Source organism: Pleurodeles waltl, chromosome 11 (assembly GCF_031143425.1).
Source record: "Pleurodeles waltl isolate 20211129_DDA chromosome 11, aPleWal1.hap1.20221129, whole genome shotgun sequence".
NCBI classification, from domain to species: domain Eukaryota; kingdom Metazoa; phylum Chordata; class Amphibia; order Caudata; family Salamandridae; genus Pleurodeles; species Pleurodeles waltl.
Genome location: NC_090450.1, coordinates 460,622,322 through 460,646,607, shown reverse-complemented (window position 1 = coordinate 460,646,607; position 24,286 = coordinate 460,622,322). Strand labels below are relative to the sequence as shown.

General features: G+C 43.9%; 1 protein-coding gene across 3 annotated transcripts in view; it reads left to right on the top strand.

Moving 5' to 3' along the window:
* The window catches only part of UNC5D (unc-5 netrin receptor D), a 1,240,412-nt gene that overhangs the window by 987,341 nt on the left and 228,785 nt on the right, over positions 1 to 24,286 (top strand). For all 3 annotated transcript variants that reach the window (XM_069213807.1, XM_069213806.1, XM_069213805.1), the window contains 2 exons: positions 8,859 to 9,044; positions 21,168 to 21,545. In XM_069213807.1, coding sequence (XP_069069908.1) covers positions 8,859 to 9,044; positions 21,168 to 21,545 — 564 coding nt within the window. The remainder of the gene's footprint in view (positions 1 to 8,858; positions 9,045 to 21,167; positions 21,546 to 24,286) is intronic.

The window sequence follows — 24,286 nt, the reverse complement described above, 5'->3', positions numbered from 1 at the left end:
CTGAATATTTTTGGAAGTAGTTTGTAGTTTGTTTTTAATTTTAGCTATGTTAGGGGGATATCTGTGTGTGCAGGTGACTATTACTGTGCATAATTATTAGGCAACTTAACAAAAAAAAATATATACCCATTTCAATTATTTATTATTACCAGTGAAACCAATATAACATCTCAACATTCACAAATATACATTTCTGACATTCAAAAACAAAACAAAAACAAATCAGTGACCAATATAGCCACCTTTCTTTGCAAGGACACTCAAAAGCCTGCCATCCATGGATTCTGTCAGTGTTTTGATCTGTTCACCATCAACATTGCGTGCAGCAGCAACCACAGCCTCCCAGACACTGTTCAGAGAGGTGTACTGTTTTCCCTCCTTGTAATTCTCACATTTGATGATGGACCACAGGTTCTCAATGGGGTTCAGATCAGGTGTACAAGGAGGCCATGTCATTAGATTTCCTTCTTTTATACCCTTTCTTGCCAGCCACGCTGTGGAGTACTTGGACGCGTGTGATGGAGCATTGTCCTGCATGAGAATCATGTTTTTCTTGAAGGATGCAGACTTCTTCCTGTACCACTGCTTGAAGAAGGTGTCTTCCAGGAACTGGCAGTAGGACTGGGAGTTGAGCTTGACTCCATCCTCAACCCGAAAAGGCCCCACAAGCTCATCTTTGATGATACCAGCCCAAACCAGTACTCCACCTCCACCTTGCTGGCGTCTGAGTCGGACTGGAGCTCTCTGCCCTTTACCAATCCAGCCACGGGCCCATCCATCTGGCCCATCAAGACTCACTCTCATTCCATCAGTCCATAAAACCTTAGAAAAATCAGTCTTGAGATATTTCTTGGCCCAGTCTTGACGTTTCAGCTTGTGTGTCTTGTTCAGTGGTGGTCGTCTTTCAGCCTTTCTTACCTTGGCCATGTCTCTGAGTATTGCACACCTTGTGCTTTTGGGCACTCCAGTGATGTTGCAGCTCTGAAATATGGCCAAACTGGTGGCAAGTGGCATCGTGGCAGCTGCACGCTTGACTTTTCTCAGTTCATGGGCAGTTATTCTGCGCCTTGGTTTTTCCACACGCTTCTTGCAACCCTGTTGACTATTTTGAATGAAACGCTTGATTGTTCGATGATCACGCTTCAGAAGCTTTGCAATTTTAAGAGTGCTGCATCCCTCTGCAAGATATCTCACTATTTTTGACTTTTCTGAGCCTGTCAAGTCCTTCTTTTGACCCATTTTGCCAAAGGAAAGGAAGTTGCCTAATAATTATGCACACCTGATATAGGGTGTTGATGTCATTAGACCACACCCCTTCTCATTACAGAGATGCACATCACCTAATATGCTTAATTGGTAGTAGGCTTTCGAGCCTATACAGCTTGGAGTAAGACAACATGCATAAAGAGGATGATGTGGTCAAAATACTCATTTGCCTAATAATTCTGCACTCCCTGTATATAACAATGTAAGATATTCTGTTATAAGTTGATGTTGTGCATTTGGAGCCGGAGGAAACGCTACATCAGGCTTGAGGACCGGGCCAAACATGAGGCTGGGAATGGCTGCCATCATCTTAATAGCCACCTCTGGTTATAATTAATGAAGTGTGTCTGCTGCACAGTCTGTTATGGAAATATGTGTTAGTTAACCTCCCTAGACTGTCTATGGGTCCATCAGCTCCTTACCCTTTTAGACTGTGCACGTATGTAGTAATGTCACAGTCTGCTTAGACAAGCTGTCACAATGTGTGCTGGGAGTAAAACGTCCCAAGCATTGGCAGGTTGGTGACAACACAGGCTCCAATTATGAACTTGCCGGAAAGTACAGTGGAGGAGCTGGCCTGGTTATACCAATACATACGGCCCTTACTAATGTATTTACTTCTCACCTCTTTAATTTGAGGAGTAAGTAGTGAAACCATTGTTATTGTCAATAAATCTAGAGCTTCTTCTGCTAGCACATTTCTGAAAATTACTTGTAGGCATTTATCTGTTTGCAGATCAAAAAAAAATACTGTAACAGAATGACTGGACATTGTTTCCATTCTGCACAGTTACTGACAGGTTCATAATTGGGCTTCAGGTGTTCCAAGCATCATTGTGATCCAGCACTGGGCCCCTATTTCTAAATACGGAGGCCGATTAATTTTTCTGTTGCGAAGGGTGAGGAGACAATGCATCAAATTATTCCAATTAGTTTCAGTGTAACTCTATGGTCACACATTCAATTCCAGTGACTAAATTATAGTTCAAAATGCTTTATTTCAGACTCAAAGTCAAACTTAAATATATGAGTCCCAAAATCATAGTATATATGTACAGAATAAATAAAGGAGAATCAAAATGTCTTACAATATAACATTTAACAAACATCTAAAAGACTACTAATTTAATAGCAATTATGCAGAAAATAAAGAAATAACAGTTGATTCATTGGGTTCGAATCCAAGTTTTCCTGCCTAACCATTTGGTCTAAAATCCTAACTATGCTAATATTCTATGGGTTCAGGAAAGCAGTCAGCATGACAGAGCTTCAGTTGAAATTTCCATCAAGAGAGGTATGGGTGCATGAAGCCACATAGTAATTAAAGTTTTAGGGATGTATCTCAGTGAGGTTCGCTCTCAACTAAAGACAGAAGGAATCTGAATCTTACTGCTGTAGGAAAGTACCATATTGCCTGGCATGTTACCCCCATATTTCACTGTATATATGTTGTTTTAGTCTATGTGTCACTGGGACCCTGCCAGGCAGGGCCCCAGTGCTCATAAGTATGTGCCCTGTATGTGTTCCCTGTGTGATGCCTAACTGTCTCACTGAGGCTCTGCTAACCAGAACCTCAGTGGTTATGCTCTCTCTGCTTTCCAAATTTGTCACTAACAGGCTAGTGACTAAATTTACCAATTCACATTGGCATACTGGTACACCCATATAATTCCCTAGTATATGGTACTGAGGTACCCAGGGTATTGGGGTTCCAGGAGATCCCTATGGGCTGCAGCATTTCTTTTGCCACCCATAGGGAGCTCTGACAATTCTTACACAGGCCTGCCACTGCAGCCTGCGTGAAATAACGTCCACGTTATTTCACAGCCATTTACCACTGCACTTAAGTAACTTATAAGTCACCTATATGTCTAACCTTCACCTGGTGAAGGTTGGGTGCAAAGTTACTTAGTGTGTGGGCACCCTGGCACTAGCCAAGGTGCCCCCACATCGTTCAGGGCAAATTCCCCGGACTTTGTGAGTGCGGGGACACCATTCCACACGTGCACTGTATATAGGTCACTACCTATGTACAGCGTCACAATGGTAACTCCGAACATGGCCATGTAACATGTCTAAGAACATGGAGTTGTCCCCCCAATGCCATTCTGGCATTGGGGGGACAATTCCATGATCCCCCGGGTCTCTAGCACAAAACCCGGGTACTGCCAAACTGCCTTTCCGGGGTCTCCACTGCAGCGGCTGCTGCCAACCCCTCAGACAGGTTTCTGCCCTCCTGGGGTCCAGGCAGCCCTGGCCCAGGAAGGCAGAACAAAGGATTTCCTCTGAGAGAGGGTGTAACACCCTCTCCCTTTGGAAATAGGTGTGAAGGCTGGGGAGGAGTAGCCTCCCCCAGCCTCTGGAAATGCTTTGATGGGCACAGATGGTGCCCAGCTCTGCATAAGCCAGTCTACACCAGTTTAGGGATCCCCCAGCCCTGCTCTGGCGCGAAACTGGACAAAGGAAAGGGGAGTGACCACTCCCCTGACCTGCACCTCCCAGGGGAAGTGCCCAGAGCTCCTCCAGTGTGTCCCAGACCTCTGCCATCTTGAAAACAGAGGTGTTTGTGGCACACTGGACTGCTCTGAGTGGCCAGTGCCAGCAGGTGATGTCAGAGGCTCCTTCTGATAGGCTCTTACCTCTCTTGGTAGCCAATCCTCCTTGCTTGGTAGCCAAACCTCCTTTTCTGGCTATTTAGGGTCTCTGCTTTGGGGAATTCTTCAGATAACGAATGCAAGAGCTCACCAGAGTTCCTCTGCATCTCCCTCTTCACCTTCTGCCAAAGGATCGACCGCTGACTGCTCAGGATGCCTGAAAAACCGCAACAAAGTAGCAAGACGACTACTAGCAACCTTGTATCACTTCATCCTGCCGGCTTTCTCGACTGTTTCCAGGTGGTGCATGCTCTGGGGGTAGCCTGCCTCCTCTCTGCACCAGGAGCTCTGAAGAAATCTCCTGTGGGTCAATGGAATCTTCCCCCTGCAACCGCAGGCACCAAAAGACTACATCACTGGTCCTCTGGGTCCCCTCTCAGCATGACGAGCGTGGTCCCTGGAACTCAGCAACTCTGTCCAAGTGACTCCCACAGTCCAGTGACTCTTCAGTCCAAGTTTGGTGGAGGTAAGTCCTTGCCTTCCCACGCTAGACTGCATTGCTGGGTACCGCGTGATTTGCAGCTGCTCCGGCTTCTGTGCACTCTTCCAGGATTTCCTTCATGCACAGCCAAGCCTGGGTCCCCAACACTCCTTCCTGCAGTGCACAACCTTCTGAGTTGTCCTCCGGCGTCGTGGGACTTCCTTATGTGACTTTGGGTGGACTCTGGTTCACTTTTATTCTAAGTGCCTGTTCAGGTACTTCTGTGAGTGCTGCCTGCTTCTGTGAGGGCTCCCTATATTGCTGGGCGCCTTCTCTGTCTCCTCATCCAAGTGGCGACATCCTGGTCCCTCCTGGGCTACAGCAGCACCCAAAAAACCTAACTGCAACCCTTGCAGGTAGCAAGGCTTGTTTGCGGTCTTTCTGCGTTGGAACACCTCTGCAAGCTTCATCGTGATGTGGGACATGCATCCTCCAAAGGGGAAGTTCCTAGTCCTCTTCTTTCTTGAAGAACTCCCAGCTTCTTCCAACAGGTGGCAGCTTCCTTGCACCCTCAGCTGGCATTTCCTGGGCTCCTGCCCACTCTCGACACTGTCGCAACTATTGGACTTGGTCCCCTTGTCTTACAGGTACTCAGGTCTGGAAATCCACTGTTGTTGCATTGCTGGTGTTTGTTCTTCGTGCAGAATCCCTCTAACACGACTTCTGTGCTCTCTGGGGGTAGTAGGTGCACTTTACACCTACCTTTCAGGGTCTTGGGGTGGCCTATTTTTCTAACCCTCACTGTTTTCTTACAGTCCCAGCGACCCTCTACAAGCTCACATAGGTTTGGGGTCCATTCGTGGTCCGCATTCCACTTTTGGAGTATATGGTTTGTGTTGCTCCTATACCTATGTGCTCCTATTGCAATCTATTGTAACTTTACACTGCTTGCATTGCTTTTCTTGCTATTACCTGCATAATTTTGGTTTGTGTACATATATCTTGTGTATATATCTTATCCTCATACTAAGGGTACTCACTGAGATACTTTTGGCATATTGTCATAAAAATAAAGTACCTTTATTTTTAGTACTTCTGTGTATTGTGTTTTCTTATGATATTGTGCACATGACACCAGTGGAATAGTAGGAGCTTTACATGTCTCCTAGTTCAGCCTAAGCTGCTTTGCCATAGCTACCTTCTATCAGTCTAAGCTGCTAGAAACACCTCTTCTACACTAATAAGTGATAACTGGACCTGGCACAAGGTGTAAGTACCTCTGGTACCCACTACAAGCCAGGCCAGCCTCCTACAACTGCTAACTAAATTACACAAAAATCCTGATTCTTCCAAGGGTGTTCTCATAGGCAAATACCATTCGCAGTACAAAACCATAATCACAAATAACAAATTTCTAATTGACATTTAAGCCTTCTGAAGTTTTCAGAACTGACCTTGGTACTCCCTTGAGCTTTGGAATTTTCCAAGAGTTACACCTTCCAACCAAGAATGCTCTTCCTATCCTTGATAATCATTCCTCCGGGTCCTTCTTAACTATCCAAATAATGAGCTCCCTATTAACTCGGTCTTGGATCCTGACATCTGCAGCTTTAGAAAAACATTCAAAAAGGTTAGAACAAGAAAAACATATATGGACCTTCACAGTGGCCAAACTAATTAAGCATGAATACACCTTTATGTTAAATAACTTCTACACATCTCTTAAGTCAATTATATATAATGATTATAAAGAATAACATTTCTTAAATACTATAACATAAACATTCTTTCAAAATGATGATAAAATATGGCTACATGAATCATTGCATTTATCTGTGCACTTTACTCATATGTCTCACAGTGCACCATGTTCAAATGAAAACATTTCTTACATTAAGCAGAAAACATCCACCGCTTGATTTCATGTGTTAAGAGACGTAATGGCACAGTCAAGATATGCTTTCTCAATTGCATCATCGGTGCATCATTTTTGAGGTGGTGTTGCTGGATTCCATGTATTTAACCATGTGTCTGGTGGCTAATTGGAATAATGCATCTACTCGTGGGATCTGTCTTTGACCTCAGGATCTCCAGTTTGAATCCTGCAGGATCTACTCAGCCCTTCATCCATCCAAGGTTGATAAGTTGAGTACCATGAGTGGGGGAACAAAAAATAAATGTTATTCAGCACCATGATATATCAAGGCCTGAAAGTGCCCTTTCCAAAAATGTTGTGCTATGTTATTTGTTTTTAATAAATTCTACTTTGGCTTTGAAGACGTTAGTACCAATGAATAAAAACCTTCCCCAGTGTCCATGCAAGTGCCATGCACATTAGGTGCAGCTCGTTTAGTGTAAACCATTGAGCACTTTCTGGATACCATCTTCAACATTTTTCATTGAATGATGTAGGCATGATGAGTGTCAGTGGTGTTTCTGCTGCTGTGTTGTGAAGTTTAAAAAAACTAGGTGGGGACAACCAATGCTAAATGTAGATTTGTGCGGGATAAAACTCACCAAACACTTAAATCCATTAGGAGCATATTTCCTCAAAACACATCATGCAAGACATTTCTGAAAAACTTTATTGTGCATCAGACATCTCCTGCAGGTGAAGGGTGGGCAGCTAGACAAACTTTGCAAAGCAGAGCCAGACTGGAAACCAAAATCAGCCATGACAAAAAATGGTCAAACCAGCTCAACATTGGTACAGCCCATGACTTGACTATGGCTATGGGGCATGTTTGGATAATGGCAACCTATCCAGCTCTGAAACCCTGAGTCTGCAGCCCACTGTGGAAAATGCTTATTTGCTTGGTCAACTCTGATGCAAAGCAGGAGTTTTGCCAACTCTGTCCAAGTTTGAGGATGCAGTTTGTAAATTTGCATCTCCCTATTTCACTGGTCTTCAAACTTTTTACCGCCGTGCTGCCATCCCTCCACCTCCCCACGTGGTAAAAAAATAATTCTATTAAATTGGCAATGTTTAAATATGTCTAGACTTTTTTAAATGTTGCAGATACATTCTGTCACTGTTTTAAAAATGCAATACATGATGCCAAACATACTATTCTGCTCCAGCAGGCCACTAAGATGTAAAAGTATCCACAGTGTGATTACTGGGGATGGTGGGGGGGGGGGGGGGGGGGGGTTTGAAGGATATGTGGAATCCCTTCCCTTTTGACACACACTCCCTTCTTGGATGTAAATGACAAAGCATGTTAATGATGACCCATTATAGAGCGATTTACTGCTGTTCCTTTTGTCTGCTTAAAACAAAGCACAGTTAGCAGCATAATGCACCCCCAAGCCCTGGGATCATTTGAGGCCCCCCCAGGAGGGCCCACTCCCCAGTTTGAATACCCCTGCCCCGTTAGATGGTTACTTTAAAAATTACATGTTTGCTCTTGCCAGTGTCCAACCTTTACTTGTGTCACTTTTAAGGCTAGACCACCTCTCATTTCTGTTTTGATTACATTTTCATAGATGTTTGTATTATTAGGAATTTAAATAAATATAGGATATCATGACAATATTATTCAGCTATATGTAATAAATGGGATAAAAGACCACCGACGTACGTCTTAAGGATTTTGCAAGTCATTGAGGAGTTCTGTGACCATGTAGATTAAATTAGGCTGATCGCTGAGTTCTTTTATGATATGATGGAACTCTGAAGTGACTTGCAATGTCTTTAAAACATACGACAGAAGGAATTTTATTCCTTATAATCCATTTTCACACCATCACCCTTCCTTCAGACTGCTAACATCCATGGAGTCGTTCTTTTTCATATGAAAGAGATAGTACGGTTGCAGACAAGGAGAATAAAAGAAAAATCTAGAGTGAAGTTAAAGACATCAAAAATCAAGTAGTAATGTATGCCAAAAAATATTCGAACTAGTTCAATATAAGTCATATTAAAACAATAATAAGGCTCACAATGTGTAGGGAAATGCAGAGATAATCTATGGTTTGCCGTAATTACTGTTAATGTGAAAAAATTTAAAATATTCATATAAATATCTCCTTTCTGCTCACCATTATTGCTTACAATAAAGATATCAGAATGCTGAAAAAGTGTTTGTTCTATGTTTTTAAACTTCACTGGTATTGATGCCTTTCACTTTGGTTGCTTTCTCTGGCAGCATGCATTATGACATCACAACTGGACTGTAATGACTTATAAAGCTGTAATAAGGAAGAATGAAATTAAAGACTTCTTTATTAAAGAGAAAGCAGACTCCTACATACTATATATAGATTCATTGAAAGTCTCTCCATTGATACATCACTGCATCCAATTTCATGCCTGAATATCTGCAATGGTGGAGTACCGGAAGTGAGATATCCTAGATGCCTACTTAAGTTCTGCTCTTTGAAGTGCAATTTTGTATCTCACCGTGCACTATCTCTAGCTTCTCAAATGAAATGTTCAGTTCTTCATAGGTCTTTGCGGCTTTGGAGATTTGGGTAAAACTCATGCTCACTACGTTTCTTTCACTCCTTCTCCACAGATGTTGACAGCGCCAGCGACATTGCGCTATACTCGGGACTGGGAGCGGCCGTCATGGCGGTGGCAGTGCTGGTGGTGGGAGTCACACTCTACAGGCGGAGTCAGAGTGAGTACGGCGTAGACGTCATTGACTCCTCGGCCCTGACAGGAGGATTCCAAACCTTCAATTTTAAAACTGTCCGGCAAGGTGAGCATCGCTGACCCTTTCACACTTTTCTCTCAGACTAGGTTTAGATTGTTGATTGGTCATTGTATTGCTTTTGTACTAAAAACACAAGAGGAGTTATATTGAAAAAGATACATTTTTGACATCTTTAAAGGTGATACAAGGACATACTTATCACACATAGTGCCTGATTCTAACTTTGGAGGACGGTGTTAAACCGTCCCAAAAGTGGCGGATATACCACCTACCGTATTACGAGTCCATTATATCCTATGGAACTCGTAATACGGTAGGTGGTATATCCGCCACTTTTGGGACGGTTTAACACCGTCCTCCAAAGTTAGAATCAGGCCCATAATGTCTAGTTAAATAAAAAGATAAGCGGAAAGGACCCTTTGCCTCTGAGCTCTGTATATCCAGGCTAAGATAGCAGCTTATACAGAGAGGTGAGGTTGAAGGATGTACCACGCTGGAAATAGAATCACAATGTAAGTTCGGTGTCATATCTTAAGTGAGGAAAAAAAGATTTGAGAACAGTTCTCATGTGAAGAAGCTATGTCCAAAGGAGAAAAATCGGGATATGAAATAGAATTTGAACAGAAGTTCAGCAAACGTTGAAAAGGCTGGAAATAAAACACTAGCAGGAAATAAATCAACCAAAGGAATTTTCCTCGTTCATCCCAAGCCCCTACATTTAGTTTAAGAATGTCTCGCAAATAATTCTTCCCAAAAACGTTTTTTTTTTTTCAGAATTGTTTGTCTGTATGCAGTTTAGCAGAGGTTACACATTTTTTACACTGTTCCAGTGTTTTTTACTTCCTCCACAAAACGTTTCTGCAAAATAATAGTTTTACAAGCCCCTAATATGGAGGACATGTGGTGTATATTGTTACAGAGTAGTCAGGACATGAGATCTAGCTTTGAGGGGACAGATAAAAGCAATAGATAGCCCTTCAGTGATACTATCAGCATCCTTTGTAGTCTGGCAGTTGTGACATGCCAATGTGGAGCCAATTTTCATTAAAAGAAGACTTGTAAGATTTCAGTACATCATCAAATAGACCTTGCACTTCTGGATTACCAATTTTCGGGCAAACTCTTTGAATGTGATTCTCAGGTTTAATTAGCATTAAGATTTGTCATGGAAACTGTGTATGAAATGACCATCAGAGTAATGTGGTCAATGCCCTGGGCCCCTGACAACAGTTGAGAAACATGTTCTGCTAAAGTATTACCAGTGTCTAGAGAACAGCGTGAAGGTGATCAGAATCTGGGGTGAAATATTTTGTGTTTCAGAGCAAGCAAAGTTAAAGGTGACCTTCTTTTTACCAGATTTTAAATCTTCAATTCAAGATAGCATTTACTTTTCTGAGCCGCTTACAAAGTCAACATTGAATATAGGTCTGATCAATATCCCAGCTGTAATGAGGGAAGAGATCTAGGTCCTGCTGTGATGAGATGAGGGTGATGTTAATAGGAGAAAAAAATCTGCTTTGGAGTTCACTTTGATGTTAGCTGTGGTGCATTCAGGATTAACAATCTTCTGTTCAGTAGGAGAGGAGCACGGTTGTCTTCTTCTGATGTAACTGATAAGTACAGTTGTGTATCAGGAGCCAATGTTTCCAGTGAGAATAATTGTTGCTGGAATTAAAGAGAAACTCTAGGAAAAAATTAATTTACAGGACACCATAACGAAAGAGAAAGGGTCTGGGAGGGTGTTTGAGTCATTGATTTTCACTTTTGGAGGTCAAATCTGGACAAGGGATAAGACTCATCTAGGAACATCAAACAAACAAGCAAAAGGTGATTGGAAGAATGCTTGCAATTTGCCTACCAGTGCCAAACAGTCTGAGTAGCATTCCAACCCAATATTCTTTTGCCCACCGACCTGCCTCAGTTTAGACCCAGCTGTTTGCAAATCAGTCTTGACTCTTCTCAAATAGAACAGTCAGCTCTAATAGTGAGGCCGGATCCTTCCTGAACCAGAACACAGGCAAGTCAATACTAATTTGATCTTGACTGAGGCTTATCAGTCAGGTGTAACTTATTTCCAGTGGCACAAGGGACCCACGTCTGGGCATACCCTTGCCACCTATTGAGTTACATCAAACACACAGAAGGTGATGGGAAGAATGGTTGCAATGTGTGTAATCATTGGCAATTTATCAGGGTAGAATTCCAAACTCTTGCTCTTTTGCCCACCATGGCACCTCAGTTTTGATCCAGGTATAAGCAAATCAGTCTTAACCATGCTCCAATGGGAACAGTATAGCCCGAACTGCCAGGGCAGGTCTTCCTCGAACCGGAACACAAGCAACCGAAGACAGATTTTGCCCTGACTGGGGCTCATCAGTTGGGTATAGCTTGTTTCCTGTGACACAGTGAGCACAAAACCGATGTCTGGGGGTACCCTTGCCACTTAGGGAGGTACATCCAGTTCTCAAAAGGTGAAGGGAGGAATAATTCCAGTTTGGCTAACCACTGGCAATCGCTCAAGGTAGAATTCCAAGCCTTTGTTCTTTTGCCCAACATGACACATCAGTTTGGACCCAGCCATATGTAAGTCAGTCTTGACCTCGCTACAATAGGAACAGTGCATCCCGAACTACCAAGCCAGGTCCTCTCTGAACTGGAACACAAGCAACCCAAGACAGGTTTCACTCTAAATGAGGCTTATCAGTTGGATGTAGCTTGGTTCCAGTAGCACAGTGAGCATTAAACCCACGTCTGGGAGTACTCTTGTTATGTTATATTGATTTGTACAGCACACTAATTTCCCAACAGGGTATCAGGCACTTGGGCAAGTGTGTAGGTTTGTGATATCCAATGTGCTTATACAAAGACCCAGGTCTTCAGCTTTTTGTGGAAATCAAGAAAGGAGGGGAATGATCTAATATGTTGAAGGAGGTTGTGCCATTTTTTGTGTGTGATGTAGGAGAAAAAAAAACCTACAGTTGGCTTTTGTGGATGAAGGGAATGGGTGTAAGTAAGAATGTGGAGTCTATACTGCTATTCAGGTATTCTGGTCCTGTTTTTGTGTATGACTTTGTATTTGTGCTTGAAAAGTTTGAATTGGCTGTCCTTGTGAAAGGGGAGCCAGTGAAGCTTCTAGAGTTGCAGTGTGATGTGGGTGCACCATGGAGAGCCGAATGTAAGTTGTGTAGCAGTGTTCTGGATTGTCTGAAGTCTGTATTGGAGTCGTGTGTTGCTATAGTTTAGCCTGCTGGGGATGAGTGTTTGAGTGAAGGGGCCATCTGGTGTTATGAGGCAACCATTTGAAGATCTTTGGTAGCATTCTTAGGATGTGGAAGCAGGAGGTGCATATTGTGTTTACTTGAGCAGTCATGTTGCATTTCTCATCTAGGATGATCCCTAGATTTTGTGTGTGGTCTGTGGGTATTGGTCCTAGCTCCAATGGCCACCAAATGGGGTCCCATGGGAAGGTCTTGTTGCCAAAGACCAGTACTTCTGTCTGGTCAGAGTTGAGCTGCAGGCAGTCGGTTCACATCCAGTCTGCTACCATGGTCATGCAGTTGGTGAAGTTGGTCCTGCTGGTGGTTGTCTTGTCTCTCAGGGAGAGGATGAGTTGAGGGTCATAAGTGCAGGAGATGACGGTAATGTCTTGTGATCAGATGATGTTGGCGAGCGGTGTCTTATATGTGTTAAAAAGGGTGGGGCTGAAGGACAATCCCTTTGGGAATCTGCATATCAATCTCTTGGTCTCTGATGTAAATTGTGGCAACCAGACCCTTTGGGCTCTTCCTGTGAGGAAGGAACAGATTAATTTGAGAGCAGATCCTTGTATGCCAATCTTGTGGAGCCTTCTGATAAGGTTGTTATGGGAGAAAGTGTTGGAGGCCGCGGAGAGGTCCAGCAGGATAAGGGCTGCTGTTTCTCCTCGGTCCAGGATTATTTGAATGTGGCCAGTGGCCATCATGAATGCTGATTCAGTGCTGTGGTTCTTTCTGAATCCCGATTGGATGTTGTCTAGGAGATGGTGAAGTTTGAGATGGGTTATGAGTTGTTTGTTGATGGCCACAATCACTTTGACTGGATAGGAGGGCAGGGAGATGGGTCGGAAGTTGCTCAGTTGATTTGGTTTTTCTATGGGCGTCTTAAGGATGGCATTGATTTCTACAAGTTTCCATTCACCTGGTAAGGTGCAGAAGTGTTGATGATGTGGGTCAGGGTAGTGCTGATTGGTGATGTTCCCAGGTTGTAGATTGTTAGAAATGGGGTTTTTGGTTGGCAGTCAGGTTGCCCTCTGTCCAAGCAAGAACCCTCACTCTAGTCAGGGTAAGTCACACACAATCCAAAATCAGCCTGTGCTCACCCTTCGGTAGCTTGGCACGAGCAGTCAGGCTTAACTTAGAAGGCAATGTGTAAAGCATTTGTGCAATAAATCATACAACACCATAGCATAACACCACAAAAATACACCACAGTGTTTAGAAAAATATATAATATTTATCTGGGTATCTTCAGGTCAAAACGATCAAAGTTGCAATACGAATTTGTAAAGATATCACTGAAAAGTGATAGAAAGTGTCTTAAGTCTTTAGAAAGTAAACAAAGTCTCTTTCAAACACAAAGTACATGGTTTCTGGTGGAAAATCTCCTCAGAGGGCCACAGGAGAAGAGGTGCGTGGAAAACTGGTGTGTGCGTCGATTTCTCCTCAGCACACACGGACTTGCGTCGTTATTTTCCACGCGGGGAGTCGGGTGTCGTTTTCCGGCGCGCGGACAGTCTCTTACTGGGGTTTGCGGGGAGTACCAGATGTCCCGGGTCTGTGCGTGGATTTTCCTGCTTGTTTTCCGGCTGCGCGTCGTTCTGCGGGGCTGCGCGTCGAAGTTTCGATCTCACGGCAGGCGTTGCGTCAATTTCTCCTGCGGAGTCGGGCGGCGTTGTCCTTGTGAGGCCGTGCGTCAAAGTTTCGATCTCACGGCAGGCGTCGCGTCGATTTCTCCTGCGGAGTCGGGCGGCGTTGTCCTTGCGAGGCCGTGCGTCAAAGTTTTGATCTCACGGCAGGCGTCGCGTCGATTTCTCCCGGGAAGTCGAGCGGCGTTGTCCTTGCGAGGCCGTGCGTCAAAGTTTCGATCGTCCCGAAGACGTCGCGTCGATCAGCGTCGGTGTGCGGCGTTTTTCTTGCCGCGGAACAAGCTGTGCGTCGAAAAGTTCAGTGCACGGAGCGTCCAAGAGGAAGAGAGAAGTCTTTTTGGTCCTGAGACTTCAGGGAACAGGAGGCAAGCTCTATCCAAGCCCTTGGAGAGCACTTTTACAGCCAGTCAAGAGTTCAGCAAGGCAGCAGGCCAACAGCAAGGCAGCAGTCCTTTGTAGAAAAGCAGACAGGTGAGTCCTTTGAGCAGCCAAGCAGTTCTTCTTGGCAGGATGTAGTTTCTGGTTCAGGTTTCTTCTCCAGCAAGTGTCTCATGAGGTAGGGCAGAGGCCCTGTTTTATACTAAGTTGTGCCTTTGAAGTGGGGGTGACTTCAAAGAGTGTCTAAGAAATGCACCAAGCCCCCTTTCAGTTCAATCCCGTCTGCCAGAGTCCCAATAGGGGGTGTGGAAGTCCTTTGTGTGAGGGCAGGCCCTCCACCCTCCCAGCCCAGGAAGACCCATTCAAAATGCAGATGTACGCAAGTGAGGCTGAGTACCCTGTGTTTGGGGGTGTGTCTGAGTGAATGCACAAGGAGCTGTCAACTAAACCTAGCAAGACGTGGATTGAAGGGCACAACAAGATTTTAGTGCAAAGAAATGCTCACTTTCTAAAAGTGGCATTTCTAGAATAGTAATATTAAATCCGACTTCACCAGTCAGCAGGATTTTGTATTACCATTCTGGCCATACTAAATATGACCTTCCTGCTCCTTTCAGATCAGCAGCTGCCACTTCAACAGTGTATGAGGGCAGCCCCAATGTTAGCCTATGATAGGAGCAGGCCTCACAGTAGTGTAAAAACGAATTTAGGAGTTTTACACTACCAGGACATATAACTACACAGGTACATGTCCTGCCTTTTACCTACACAGCACCCTGCTCTAGGGGTTACCTAGGGCACACATTAGGGATGACTTATATGTAGTAAAAGGGGAGTTCTAGGCTTGGCAAGTACTTTTAAATGCCAAGTCGAAGTGGCAGTGAAACTGCACACACAGGCCTTGCAATGGCAGGCCTGAGACAGGGTTAAGGGGCTACTGACGTGGGTGGCACAACCAGTGCTGCAGGCCCACTAGTAGCATTTAATCTACCTGCCCTAGGCACATGTAGTGCACTCTACCAGGGACTTACAAGTAAATTAAATAGTCAATCATGGATAAACCAATCAGTAGTACAATTTACACAGAGAGCATATCCACTTTAGCACTGGTTAGCAGTGGTAAAGTGCCCAGAGGTCAAAAGCCAACAACAGGTCAGAAAAAATAGGAGGAAGGAGGCAAAAAGTTTGGGGATGTCCCTGTCAAAAAGCCAGGTCCAACATAGATGTAGTGTTGTGTATTGGTCCATTGAGGCCTCTGAGTGGCTGTTCCACATGAATGCGCTGTGCAATTTTTGGTGAGCGTTGTTCAGCTAGGTAGCAATCTTTTTTGGTGATGGGTTGGTTAGCAACAAGTACTCTGGGGTTGGGCTGATGTGCAAAATTGCTGCAGATGTTTGCAATTTTACTGTGGAAGAAGTTGGATAGGTTGTCACAGAGTTGTTGGTGGGCAGCAATTTTGTTGACAGTGGCTAAGGGTGAAGTGAAATCCTTAACGATCAAGAAAATCTCCTTGCAGATGTTGGAGCTTCCTTCGATCCATTAGTGCTATCTTGTTGGTGTCTCATATTTGCTGGTGATAGTGTCTGAGCATAGCCTTGTAGGTAGTTCTGTTTGTGGTATCGTGGCTAACTCTCCATTTCCTTTCTAGTTGTTTACAGTCTTGTTTGATGTCCCAGAGGTCTTCTGTGTACCTGCTGACCTGCCTGTTTGATCTTCTATGTGTTTTGGGTTTGATGGGTGTGAGTTCTTGATCCAGTTATTGAAGTTGTTGATGTCTTTGTGGAGGTTGTCTGTGGGGCTAAGTTGATCCATGCTGAGGCATTGAGCCAGTCTGCGTCTGTAATATTTCCCCATCTGCGGCTTGAAATGCACCTGTGTGGGGTGTTGACTTGAGGTGTGTTGATTTTGTAGTGTATGATGGAGTGGTCAATGCATGTGAGTGGTGTGGTGGAGTTGTATTTAATGCTGCTACTTGTGGTGAAGATGGAGTCCAGTGTGCTTCTTGTGGTCCGTGTGTTGTTCTAGAATGAGCTCAAGTTTTGGAGGAGTGCTGTGGAGCAGGGGTCGTTTAGGTCTTCCATGTGAAAGTTGAGGCCACTGAGAAGAATGTAGGCTCTGGAGTCAATGGTGAGCGGTGCAACAAATTTGGTGATGAGGTTGGTAAAGGTGGTTCATGGTCCGGGTGGTTGGTGGTGAGGATTCCATTCAGGTGACGTTTTTAGAGATGTGCTGCTTGAAGAGCAAGTTTTCCATGAATGGGCTGGCATTCTCTGTGGATGTTATGCATTTGATGGACTCCTTGTTGATGATAGTGAGTCCTCCTCCTGGCTTGTGAAAGCAGTCCTGTCAAGCAATCTTGTAGCCTGCGGGAATTGTCGGGCCAATGAGGGGTTGAGCTAAGCCTCTGTGATGAAGAGGATATCAGATGCGTCGCCACTTCGACGGTCTCAGATTTCATCTATGTGTTTGCTGAGCTATTGTGTACTGAGAAACATGTGAGTGGGTGTTGATGTGTGGGTTTGCCATTGCATGTGTTGTAGGGTGGGGGTGTGGGCATTTTTAGGGCTTGTCCATTGGGATAGGGTATTTAGTGGGTTGCTAGTATTTGCCTGGAGGGTGTGGGTGAGTGACTGCTAGAGAACCCAGCAGTGGGTGCAGGTGAAAGCTCCTATCATGGTGTGAGGTGTGGCATGACAGCAGTTGGAGGAACAGCATCTGAGGTCTACCATCATAAGAAGCGCTGCATAGTATTTCTGGACAATGATCGTACCAGGGTTCCTGGCTTTGGGCGCAGCCCAGGTGCAGAAGTGGTTGGCTTTAGCGTCCCTTCGTGTGCCAGTGGCATGCCCCCTGTGAGCGTCCACTGCATGCCTGTGTTCCAGCTGCCATTAGATAGTTCCTAGGAGAGGGGAGGAGTGCAGGTTGCCAAGATGACATTTCTTGTGCTGATAGGTGATATGAAATGAAGTCCTCTTACTTGGAATCCTCTTCAACGTAGTTTTGGCAGGAAAACCAATAAAGGCACCTCCTGTCCAGATGTATGATGGGAAATTCAGTGATGTCACTTTCTGTGAAGGTGGATGATGGGAAATCCAATGATGTACTTTCCTACGATGATGGGTGATGGGAGGTGGAGTACTCTTGCTTGGCGTCTTCTTTTAAAGATGTTTGTCACTTAGAAAGGTTCATCAAACTCAAAATAAGGTGATTGAGGAAATGCTTCTAGTTTGTCTAACCACTGGCAATTGTTCAGGGTAGCATTTAAAGCCATTGTTCCTTTGCCCACTATGCCACATCAGTTTGGACCCAGGCTTACACAAACCAAACTTGAGCATGCTCCAATAAGAACAGTCCAGCTCGAACCACTCATTTAGGAACATAAACATAAATGCTCACAGAAGAATCCAAGTATTTTCAAAGATGCAGCGAGCATCATACACAACCTGATGGATATCTGTTTTGGCAATGCATCGTGGACAGCAGTTTAACTGATTGGCTCATAAATTTGATTTGATTTTTTGTTAAACATTGATTATTACATTTTAAAGAGTTGTGGAATCAATTACCTCGAGATGCTTCTGAATTTTTGGAAGCAATCTCTTAAGCATAAAAATGATGGAGCAGTTGTTATGAGAGGCAGGGAAATCTTTGCAGGATGGTTTTCTCAGACGTTCAGAGTGTCAGTATTGACGTTATCCCTTTCATTCCTCTCCTTTGTAAATCCTTGAATTTGGAACTTCTCTAACTTTCAATCCATTGAATCCGTTGAAAAAATTGTGTTGTGCCCCTTACAAAGTGGCAAGAAATCTTATTAGGTGTGCAAGCACTAGATAAGTATTGTAGGAAATTGGGTTACTTGTGGGTGGTGTGAAACCACACTCAAACAGCAAACACAGTCCTTGTCAGGGTGAAGAAACAAGCAAACTCCAAAGTAACCTGTGCTCAACACTTTGGTAGTTTGGTGCAGAGCAATCAATCTTTACTGAGAGACAATATGTAAAGTATTTGTGCAACTCTTCAAAAGTCTTGCGAAAAAGTTACCTACTCAGTCAGGCCCAAAGAGTCCCATTTGAGGTGGAGGCGGACGCGAAGAGCAGGAAAGCATTGTGGATGGTTTGCAGTAGTACAAAGAGCAGGCCTGGCATCCTGGATGTGCGGCTGTAGCGTGAAGATCCTGTTGTCACTGTGAACGGTCGGGCCGGTGCTTCACAATGGTACTCTCCTTAAGCGGGTGGTACTGTACGGTGAAGGGCCAGGCTGACAGAACTTTGCACTGCTGAGCTGTGAGAGTGACTAGATTTTGGTGCCAACAGGCCTGTTTGCAGTCACTAACAGCCCAAAAAATTCAATGCAGCCTCTTCGAGACCACACCAAGATCCAGGACCTGAGGGGCACCACTTGGAGGCCAGGTATTTGCTCCAGCTGGATCTCGGTGCTGATTCAGGTGGTTGGGAGCTTATTGTGTCCCTGTGGCTCTGAACAGGAGTCCTGGGTTGAAGTACTCAGGCAGGAGGGCAGCAGGGCAGGGCAGCAGGGCAGCAAGGTAGTTAACCAGCAAGGCAGATGTCCTGTAAGGCAGTAGTCTAGCAAAGTGGCAGTCCTTTCAGCAGAACAGCAGTCCTTCCTGGCAGAGTTTCCACAGGTCCAGAAGTGTACTGAAGAAATTGTATTTGAGGGTCAATATTTATACCTAGTTCTTTTTTTGAAGCGAGAGAGCTTCTAGAGGTTTCCCTTTGTAGTCCACAGACTCCCCGACTTCTCTACCCTTGCTCGGATCTAACTACAGGGGACAAGCAGGTCTTTTGTGGATGCAGGACACAGCCTACTCAAGTGTAAGTAGGGCTGTGCCCAACTCTGCTCCCCCATCCGGCCAGTGATGGCCTATCTAGGCACACCTAAGTTCTCTATTGTGTGTGACTGTCTAGGAGGAATACACAAAGCCGACATGTCAGCTGCACCCAGCCATGTGACAAAGGAATAGGCTGCAGTCACCAAATGGCTCAGACAGGAAAATGCCAACTTTCTAAAAGTGGCATTTTCAAAATTGTAATTCAAAATCCGACTTTAACATATGACAGAGTTTTTAATTACAGTTCCAAACACAAACTGTTTAACTGTACCGATTTGGAAAATAAATATAATAAGGTAATACCAATTTTATCCTATGGCAGAGCCATGTCTTGCAATAGTGAAAAACAAATTTAAGAGTTTTTCACTAGCGGGACATGTAAAACATAAAGGTAAATGTCTAACTATAACTTTTTTAAATACACTGCACCCTGTGCCCTGTGTTGTCCAGGACCTACCCTAGAGGTAATTTAAATTTGTTAAAAAGGAGGTTTGGGCCTGGCATAAAGTTTATTTTGGAAGGTTAAGATGGTAATTTAAAACTGCACACACAAGCTGCCATGGAAGGTCTGAGACATGTTTAAGGGCTACTTAAGTGACTGACACGATCAGTGCTGCAGGCTCACTGGCAGCATTTACTTTAGAAGTCCTGGATTCACGTCGTACCACTTTCCTAAAGCGTACTAAGTAAATTAAATATGCTCATTGTGGATAAGCCTATGTTATCATTTTTAAGGAGTGAGCACATGCACTTTAGCACTGCCTATGCAGACAGTGAAAAGCTCCATGGGGCCGTGGCAGGGGGCCTCTGCAACTTCCCTTTCTGCCAGCCTTTTCATGGCGGTTCCTACCGCCATGAAAAGGCTGGCAGGAGGGGGACTCGTAATCCCCTGGGCAGCGCTGGGGGATTACAAACGCCGGGAGCAATGTGGAGGGAAACCGCCCGTCCCAGCGGGGCGACCGCGGCGCTTCCGCCGCAGTCGTAATCCCCGAGTTTTTACCGCCAGCCTGTTGGCGGGACAAACTCCAGAACAGCCCTGGCGGTCTTAGACTGCCAGGGTTGTAATGAGGCCCATAGAGTTGAATCAAAACTAAGTGGGGTTGGTATTTATCAACCTCAGTATCTGACATCAGCCTGAGGCAGGCTCCTAACAAACGCTTAGGCCCCTGCCATGACGTTTTCAAAAAATTAAGCACTTGATTGGCCACGCGTTTTCGACTGTGGCCATCAATCCTAAAAAAGTTGAAGCACATATTTTAATGGTTGCTTCTTTGTGTTCAAGCAATTTTCTGTTCTATAATTCAAACATAGAGTTTGTTAGCCATTCTCGTTTAATAATTAAATCCTATCCATGCATATTTGGTCAGACACCTCGGAAGGCAATTAGCAGAATGCGGTCTTCTACGTACCAGAAAACATTAGTTGTTGAAGGTCTTGAGCAAATTATTTTAGTTGCACAGTCATTGGTACAAAATTGTTGTAGTGCAAGCGAGTTAGACAGTGTGAAGCATTTGCACCAATCAGCTAAAGATTTTCAATCCTTTTCACCAATTTCTTGTAACTATAGTAGCTCTTGGTCCTGCAATTAACTGAGTGTTATAAAATTGAAATCTGGCGGGTGACTGAGCTTGAGAGACAGAGGCGGGGACTCAATACATTGACCGTGTAAATGTTTTCCTCTTCTGCGTAATGCTAATGTCTTATGAGAATTTGTTTGTAAGGTAGATTATGCCAGTTGGTGGAGCTATCTGAAATCACCCCTATCTTATTATCATTGTGCTTATACACATTCCTTTGATGAGTAAACACCCATTCTGTGCAGTAAGCACTGGACAGGCAGCGTTAAATTTACCTTGGGCTCCAGTCATATACATTTTCATAATCATTGGCTGATCTGTGATCCATCTCTTACTATACACATTTTTCTGGGTTGTCTGACAGTTGCAGCTGCATTGTTTTAGTTTTACATACTATAAAGCTGTCTCTTCAAAATGACGGGTGTCTGCATTAAAGTTATATGTTCTCTCTCTTCCACTAGGAAACTCGCTTCTTCTGAACTCATCCCTGCAGCCTGACATGACGGTGAGCAGGACTTACAGCAGACCAATCTGCTTTCAGGACCCCATGGACAAGGAACTCATCAACGACTCATCCATTTTCAATCCTCTGACAGACATTAAGGTCAAGGTGCAGAGCTCGTTCATGGTCTCACTGGGGGTGACCGAGCGTGCAGAGTTCCACAACAAGACTCATTCTGGGACTTTCCCTCATGGGAACAACCGGGTATTTGGTACTATAAACTCTCGGAACAAAGCACCATACCTCCAGAATCTCTCATCCATCACTTCACGGCCTGAAATGAGGACCAGTGGCGTCTTTGGCCCTCATGGTGGACGATTAGTTTTGCCCAATACAGGTGGGTATGTCTGATAACAGTGAGAGGATATTGTCTAAAACATGCACTCTCAAGCCTAGTCCAGCCTTTACATGTGGCTTTTGGAACATGCCATGTTATCAATACATAGGCAGATTTTACCTTTATGAAGTAACTGTCCAAATTATTATTACTTGGGGCTATATTCTCACTTCCACCAAAAATATATATGTTTTTTAAAGTGTACTAACAACGTGGATTACAAAATGTGTTATTGATGGTTGAAATATCTGTTACTGGGGAATAGGTTGTTTGAACCCAGGGCTAGTATAAGCTGCTATTACTGAAAGAAAGGAATAGTGGCGTGGAATAGGGCAAGCTGTAGATTTCCTCGCAGATCTGAAGGTGGTTCAAAGAGACCCCGGTTTACTGTTCTGATTAGGTCACAGAGTTTTTTGTACTAATGTACACACATGCATCTTACGAAAAGTAAATTGTTAACAACGGAAAATGATGAAAACCAGTTTATATATCGGATTTTGAAATGTGCTTAGAGAACACTAACAACTCATTCTCTCACAGAGCTCGGGCGCATTTGTACATTGTACGCCTCCTACCTGTAGCCATATTAAATATGAGAAGATACTACAGGCCTGCAACTGCACCAACAGCTTTGTTAGGGTTAGGAAACCATCACTAGTGAATCTATATTCTGTAGGAAGACATTGCAATCCTGGGCCCAAACCAACTCACTTCTAACTTCTAATTTCAGAATGTATATCTATGGACCTGTGAGGTAGTTCCTTACCCTAACATGGTTGCCGTTGTGATGCTGTTTGTGCAATCTGATCATAACTGCACACGTTATGTGTTCTTTTTTACTATCCCTGTCATTGTATAGAAAATAAGTGCGAAGATATTTACTAAACATCCAATTGAAACAGTATTAATTACACACAAGATCTCCCTTTAGTCACCCCACGTTCTCCTATTTATTTACTTGAATGCCATATTTCTCTGTGCAGAAGAGGCTCGTGTGGTGCTCTCAATAGTGCTGCATAGGCATAAAAGGTTGGAACCCATTACTGGTACCAGTAAAGTTTACCTAATGTCAGGCAGTTCACTGAACATTACATGTTGATTCTATGGCTGCAGTTACCTAGAAGACTGAAAGCCGTAACCACTAGCAGCAATGTTCTGAAGTAGATGATCAGTGTCTTAATGTACATTTTTTTCATCTATGTGCCTTTCTTTCCTTATAATAATTTGATGCTACCAAGTTCTTATATCGAGTCATGCATTGCGCCCCAAAGTGTTCTTCGGAAAAGGACAGTCTGCTCTTTTAACCTTAAATATTAATTATTGTGATCATTTGGATGACAGTGGGCAGTCATGCTGGTATGCCTTCCTTGCATTTAAATGTTATGAAACAATGTCGGCAGGAAATGTGTGGAAAGGAGCTTTGGTGAATTATGTTGTCTATCCATTTTCTCACGCAGAACAGACAAGGAGGGATCTCTTCAACTGATGGTCACCAGGGTGTGTCTTGTTCGAAATATTTGTTATTAGCTAAAAATCATATTGTTCCAAAATACCATGAATGTGTCAAATTGCAAAGCCGACTGTCTCGCAACTCAAAACAGCTTTAAAAAGAAACTATAGGAAAATTTAGTAATTTCAAACCTGGTGACGATTACTAAGAAGCAGAAAAGAGGACGTTCGCTGGCACAATTGTCCAGGGCCTGGAGATGAAGCCACTGGCCTTGCTTTGGGGGTTCTGCATTATTGCTCTCCCCCAACGCTGGCACTCCGAGTTTAGCTTGCAAGGTTGCTGAAAGGAGAGGACACAGTTGGATGACTGCGATTTTGTTCCGCGCTGTCACGTCAATGTAAGCAGGAAAACACAATGAGAGCCACTTGTCAAGGTCAACTTCTATCCTCCACCCCAGTAATCTGGTCTGGGACTAGTAGGATTGCGGAACATGGCGCGTGGCACAACTAAAACTATAATCCAGGGAGCATGATGGTTCCGTCCATTATGCACATCAGCTGCAAAGATTAGGCAGCTTTTAACAACTCCTCCTGTGAAAATTTGGGAAACTTTGTTCTTGTACATTAATTATAAAATCCTCAGAATTTGCACAGCTATGTAGATGAAATTAAAAATCCAACCCGCTCTACAAAATGCACGTGCATGGTGAATAATTATCTTGCTTAACTCCACCTCCCTCCCCTTTCACAATCTAACAATGAAAAATCTAAAATTGCCTCTTGTAAAAATGACTAGAGCCTAAAATCCTAGGAATGCAGAAAAAACATGGTGCGTCAAATATGTTCCTGTCAAAAACAAACATTAAAATGTTGCTTAGACAGCTACAAAGCAGAACTGAGAGTAATAAAGAGCACTTCCCTATGGAATGAACAGCCCAAAGTCATTAAGGAATTTATAGATTTGAGATTTTTTAATTCTTCCTCTTCTTCCACTCAGAAATTCTACAAGGAACTTGCCACTTTCCTATTTCAAATCAGAATAATTAATAATATAAAATATTATACATGGGTAATAGTGAATTACTGGGATGTTTTCCACTGCAGGTCCGAGTGACATGTGATAGACAATGAGAGCAGAGCTCTCATTGTCTATGATATCACTCAGAACCCTGAGGCGAAAAACATACCCGTAATTCACTTTTAACTCATCTACAATTTTATGTAATATATGGGCCCCAAAATCGCCCGCCCCTGCTCTCAACTTCTATGCAGGGGCAGAGGAATATTAGATG